This window comes from Drosophila gunungcola, unplaced genomic scaffold (assembly GCF_025200985.1).
Source record: "Drosophila gunungcola strain Sukarami unplaced genomic scaffold, Dgunungcola_SK_2 000068F, whole genome shotgun sequence".
NCBI classification, from domain to species: domain Eukaryota; kingdom Metazoa; phylum Arthropoda; class Insecta; order Diptera; family Drosophilidae; genus Drosophila; species Drosophila gunungcola.
Genome location: NW_026453231.1, coordinates 142,500 through 149,237, shown reverse-complemented (window position 1 = coordinate 149,237; position 6,738 = coordinate 142,500). Strand labels below are relative to the sequence as shown.

The 6,738-nt window shown below is 42.1% G+C and overlaps 1 protein-coding gene across 1 annotated transcript; it reads right to left on the bottom strand.

The window, feature by feature from the left end:
- Window positions 1–3,793: 3,793 nt before the first annotated feature.
- On the bottom strand, window positions 3,794–6,738 carry LOC128264381 (uncharacterized). The gene is made up of 2 exons (XM_052999820.1): window positions 6,721–6,738; window positions 3,794–4,433 (listed from the first exon to the last, which is right to left on the bottom strand). The coding sequence occupies exons 1-2, from the start codon at window positions 6,736–6,738 to the stop codon at window positions 3,927–3,929; spliced, it is 525 nt and encodes a 174-aa protein (XP_052855780.1). The 3' UTR covers window positions 3,794–3,926.

Genomic DNA, 6,738 nt, shown 5'->3' with positions numbered 1-6,738 from the left:
GTCCGATAAATTTCCACTCCCTAGAATTGATGATATTTTAGACCAACTAGGTCGAGCAAAATACTTTTCATGTCTTGATTTAATGTCAGGATTTCATCAAATAGAACTTGAAAAAAGCTCAAGGGACATAACTTCCTTTTCAACGAGCAATGGCTCGTATCGATTCACACGATTACCTTTTGGCTTAAAAATAGCGCCAAATTCATTTCAGAGAATGATGACTATTGCATTCTCTGGACTTGAACCTTCACAAGCATTCCTTTATATGGATGACTTAATAGTTATAGGTTGTTCCGAAAAACATATGCTTAAAAACTTAACAGACGTTTTTGAGAAATGTAGGAAATACAACCTAAAGTTACATCCACAAAAATGTTCATTCTTTATGCATGAGGTGACTTTTCTAGGTCATACGTGCACAGATAAAGGAATACTTCCAGATGACAAGAAATATGACGTCATACTGAATTATCCAGTCCCACACGATGCAGACAGCGCAAGACGTTTTGTAGCATTCTGCAATTACTACAGAAGATTCATAAAAAATTTCGCCGTTTATTCACGGCACATAACACGATTATGTAAAAAGAATGTTCCTTTTGAATGGACATCTGAATGCCAAAACGCATTCGAATATTTAAAAACAAAACTTATGGAACCTACTTTGCTACAATATCCAGATTTTAGTAAAGAATTTTGTATAATTACTGATGCAAGTAAGCAAGCATGTGGAGCGGTTTTAACTCAAAACCATAACGGACTCCAAATCCCCATTGCATATGCATCAAGAGCTTTTACCAAGGGAGAAAGTAATAAGTGTACTACCGAGCAGGAACTAGCTGCAATACATTGGGCAATATTACATTTTCGACCATACATTTATGGCAAACATTTCATTATCAAAACCGATCACAGACCGTTAACATACTTGTTCTGAATGACTAACCCAAGTTCCAAACTGACACGTATGAGGCTAGAATTAGAAGAATACAACTTCACCGTTGAATATTTAAAGGGAAAAGACAATTACGTAGCTGATGCGTTATCAAGAATAACCATCAAAGAACTACAAAATATAACCGGAAATATACACAAAGTCACTACAAGAAATCAAAGTAGACAGAAATCCTGCGCAGGAGAAAAAGAAATAGACTTGCCTAGGCAATCTATGGAAAAAGCTTCAAAGCCCAACGTATACGGAGTCATAAACAATGACGAAGTACGTAAAGTAGTGACCTTGCATGTAAAAAATATGCTATGTTTATTTAAACATGGGAAAAAAGTTACTGCAAGATATGATGTTAGCGATTTATATACCAATGGAGTCCTTGACTTAGGTCAGTTTTTCCAAAGGCTTGAGAAGCAAGCCGGTATACATCAAATCAGCCAACTTAAAGTGGCACCGTGGGAAAATATCTTTGAATACGTTTCAATAGATAATTTCAAGGAAATGGGCAATAAAACATTAAAATCATTGAGAGTAGCGCTACTCAACCCGGTGACCCTAATAAATTCTGAAAAAGAAAAAGAAGCAATTATGTCTACATACCATGATGAACCAATTCAAGGAGGTCATACTGGCATTTCTAAAACCTTGGCCAAGGTCAAAAGACATTACTTTTGGAAAGGAATGACTCGATATATTACAGAGTACGTACGAAAATGTCTAAAATGTCAAAAAGCGAAAATAATCACGCATACGAAGACACCATTAACAATTACGGAAACACCACAAACAGCTTTTGACAGGGTAATCGTGGACACGATCGGTCCACTACCTAAGTCTGAACAAGGGAATGAATACGCAGTTACTTTAATCTGCGATTTAACAAAATACCTTGTAGCAATACCAATTCAAAATAAAAGTGCAAAAACAATAGCAAAAGCTATATTCGAAGATTTTATTCTGAAGTACGGTCCAATGAAGACGTTCATTACGGACATGGGAACGGAATATAAAAATTCAATAATTGAAGATTTATGTAAAAATTTAAATATCAAAAACATAAATTCTACTGCACACCATCACCAGACTGTCGGAACAGTGGAGCGAAGCCACAGAACACTTAACGAGTTCATACGCTCATACATCTCAGTTGATAAAACAGATTGGGATGTATGGCTACAATACTTCGTATACTGCTTTAACACAACACCCTCTATGGCACATAATTATTGTCCATATGAACTAGTTTTTGGGAAAACTCCAAACTTATCAAAACATTTCAATAGCATAGATAGAATAGAACCATTATATAATATAGAAGATTATGCTAAGGAATCTAAATGTAGATTAGAACAGGCATATAAAAGAGCCAGAATAATGCTAGAAACTAAAAAACAAAAACAAAAAGATAGATACGACAAAAATAGTTTAGACTTTGAATTAAAAATAGGAGACCAGGTTTTATTAAAAAATGAAATGTAAAATGAAACACAATACATTTTATAATAAATAATAAGAAATAGTCGCATAAATTTTTAAAGTTTCAACTTCAAAGTTTTCCAATATTTACTATATTAAAGAAAAAAAATAATAATAATAACAAAAAAAAAAGTTTTACTAATTTGCTAATTTTTATAAACATACATATATATATATACCTAACACAATAATTAACAAAATAACTCCATAGATTACGTTATTTTTCAAAAGGAGGGAGATATAGTATGCTCATATATAGGGTACACACTGTACCGCTTATATCACTGTAACATTGTAGCATTTGTTTATGTCCGAATATTCCCAGCACTTCAAGTGCAAAGCAATTCGACGCACACAACAATGTTATGCACATCCTAAATGCTGAGTCGGCATGTCTGCATGCGCGGCCGACCATTCGGTTACCATGTGAGCATAACACTCTCTCTCTCATGCGCGGCCGCTGCTTGCGCCGCCTAAATACACTTACGTATACATTAACATATATATTGAGATACATAAGCGTTGGCCGCGGCGCTGCTCGTGCAGCTATATGAATTGTAAGCCAAGCCAACATCAGTCTTAAGTGAGCATTCTAAAAATGAGTCCCGATCTAAACGGACGAAATAATAAAGCCCAATATATATATTAACATTACAGTGCACTCACCGACATTACAGATCTCTAGGTTATTGTTTAAAATAAATTCTAGTAATTGCTCACCTCTGATGTTTACATCTGTGCTGCCCCAGATCACATGATGCGCGTTGGCATCGCATCCTATGATGAGGGGGATCTTGTTCGTCCAGCAGTGGTCCACGAGCCCGGGTATTCCTAGCGGTAGACAGGCCTCCTCTCCGGCAAAGTAGGCGGAGGCCATTGCTAGCTTTGGTGAACTCCTGTGCCGTTGATGGCTACGGCGACGCAGTCTCTGCTCATTAACTCTGAAAAGATACTATAATTGATATCTTTCCTTATAACGATGCATGATCTGGGAGGTAATCCTCCTGAATCGCATATTACCTTAGTGTCTTTCGTGTACAGGCCTTTTATGCCATGGTGCCACCATGGCTCCTGTACAAGGGCTAGCCCGAGGTGTTGGAAGGTGAACATCCTCGCCAAGACAGCAGATGCTGCTTTGGCCCGATGGATGTTTACCTGGGCTAGCCGAGTGCTGCTTGTTGCAGCCATCACTCTGAGGTTTGGTGCTCCGTGATGTCTGGTGAAGAGAGAGAGCAAGTCTCTCCACCACCGTCTATCACGGTAACCTCAGCCTCGCAGCTGTCATCCAGGAGGAGCTCCTGGCCCAGCTCCTGGGATGACATAGGGTGTCCATCCCCATGGTCGTCCCCAATGTCCATGCTAGTGATGGATTGTCCGTCTTTCTCCCCACTCTGCGACGTCGGCTCCACATTCAGTGGTTCGAGGGTATCCTCGTCAGCCTCGCAGATGTCGTCACTGGGCGTCTCTTCCGGAGCTTTCTTAGTCTTTTTCAGACGCTCCACTATCTCATCCCTACGACCAGGAGTGCACCAGCTCCGTCGTTCTTCCTGTGGATGACTTTCCAGGCGTCCGTCTCGACACGGTTTTGGAAACCAATGAAGGCTAGTATCTCCTCATTGCTCCGGTCTGAGCTCCTCGGGCAGAACAACGTGGCGTTGTAAGCTGCCGGGATGTCTGCTCCCGTGCGGGTTTCTAGGGGTACTCCCTGAGGTACGACAGTCTTAAGCCACTCAGCTGAGCCTTTATCCAGGTAGTCGATAGTTAGGTTACCCACCCTGAAGTGAATTCCCCTGAAAACGACAGGACCGCTCCACGCTGACGTGAGCATCTCGTCCATGACCGATTCCTGAAGCCCGGATAGTTCCTCTGCGGTCAGGCTGGCCGCCGGGAAACCCTCCGGGAGTATGGCCACCCTGATAAGCGTGGCTTTCTCCTCCGCGTATGTCGGATGGGGTCCGATGACCGGTGGTGCCGAGCTGGAGGGTCGTCCTCCGGCGGTTGTCGGCTGCTGGTTTTGGCGGGGCTGGGAAGGTATCTTCCTGGCCTGCACCTTTGCCTTTTCTGCCGCTTCTGCTGCTGATGTGCTAGGCCCCTCTTGCCAAGGGACCCGTGAGGACGTCTCACTAGCCCCTGTGCCGTGCCTAGACCTCTTGGGGGTATCTGATGGTGGTGTGCGGCTGGTGTTCAGCCGTTTGCCAGCCGGTGCTGCCCCCAATGCCGGCTGCTCCCTCGGCTCCTTTGCCTTCTTCAAGGCCTCCTCCGGTGTCATGCCCTGCATGAGATACCTAAGGTACCACTTTACCTTCTACCCTGGCAAGCCACGCCTGTTGGGGTCGTCCAGTCCTCCGGGCTGTCCTAGGGCTGGAAGAGCGTCCTGCTTCTTCAGCTGTCTGATAGATTTAGGCCTATCAGACGCTCTCTGGCTTGGAATGCGGCGCAGGTCTTCTCGCCTGAGCTGCTGGTGGAGTTCTAGGGCTCTGTCCTCAAAATGTCTTGCGACACCGGTTGCAGGGATATCCTGCGGGATTTTAAAATTATTTTTCTTCTTCATCATGGGGTCCCACGAGTTGCGGATAACTATATAGTCCGCCCGGGCAGAGATCCGCCGTACCCGGGTAAGGCGTAGTTAGAACAAACGGTTGCCACTTGCCTGAACCCTCCGTTTGCGACTGGGCTATTTGTTAACTCGGGCCGCCAGCCAGGATGACTATCGGCACGTGTCGAATGACACCTTAGTCCGGCACCGAGGTGAGATGTGGGGGAATAGGATGGAGGTAGGTAATTGTGAGGGAGGGGGTGTGTAAGGCTACGGTGCTAAGACGGCCAAACAAGCGTCTTGTCGGTATACGCTGTTTGTCCGGGGTTGCTTATTTGCTTGCGCTTATTCGCAACTAACCTTCCCAAAAGGCCGTTCGCTATCCGCAACCTGCGACCCGCCTAATTGCCTCAACTAAGCCTCCCTTCGAACCATCCCACTAGTTCTTGAGGACCAAGGGACCAATGCGCATTAAGTTAAATGCATTTTAATGAGCCAATGGAACTATTAAATATGGAATTATTACACATGGAATATTACATATGTAAAAACCCCTGCCGTTCCACTGTGATGTGCTCTGTGGATTTTGTGTATTAGCACAACGAAAGCTAATAGCCTATATGCCGCATTAGTGGACTTTTTTAAATGTGCCTGATTTCATTGGCGCTTTAGCATTTAGCTAATGCTACTCCGAAATGTGAGTGGCACGAACAGCTGATCTGGGTTTGTTTGCTTTTTAAATTTTCGCAAATCAAAACGAAATGAATTAAAAATCATGAGTATGAGCGAGTTTACGGATATCTTAAATGCCCAACAGGACATCCATAATGCGACCGAGGCATTTGCCACTTGGACGACAAGGAAAGGGAGCTGATGGTGTTGTTTGACGGGTTTACAAAGGAGAGCACTACAGTTTCTAAAAACGAGCAAGGATCCTCGTATATGTGGAAGTATTTTCCTGCCAGATATCCAGCAGTAATGCATTGTGGTACTGCGAGCAGAATTTGCTGCGTGTGCAAAACAGATTTTATATTCGAAAGAAATTGCGCCATCCTTGCATATAGAAAACAAAATACCGTTAAAAATCAGTATTTTCCGGTATTTTTTCAATAAATGTTCGGGGGATTTTATTAGCATTTATTTTAAATGCGGCATTTAGCCTTATGAAATTCCCTGTGTAAATAAATGCGCATTAGGCTAAATGCGTTTAATTCGCTTGGGTAAATTTCACAGCCCGACAAAATTTGTTTTTTTTTCTTTATACAAGCACTTGACTAGCCTTTTATAAGCATAGTTTCCCACAACAGCTATGGTCCATCGGATCTGGTATTTGCTCTATTTTTAATTTAAGAAAATCACGTTCTCTTTTCTTTAGTTTGATAATATCATTAAGAATGGTCAACCAATTTTAGTACACTTTTGCCAATAAAAGGTCTTATGGTTCTTCTACATGGTCTGTTTTGATTTGCTTCCCTAACTTAATCAGAAGCAAAACCGTAAGCATTTCAATTTTCAAAATCACAGTGAAATTAAAAAATCTCAATTTGTGAACAGCGTTTAAAAATCAAATAAAATTATTTTCTTCCATGATTTTTTTTTTTTACATAAATTAAAAGACATTGGTCATGTTTCCCTGAGCTGTTTCAGATTTTTAAACATGTTTTTTCCCAATCATGTTACGGAACTGACTGTTTTTTAGGAGGGCAGGGTCGGCTAGCCACGGAGTCCCCCCTAAGCCCCACAATCGTTTCCGACTCACTAACTTGACGATTACCAT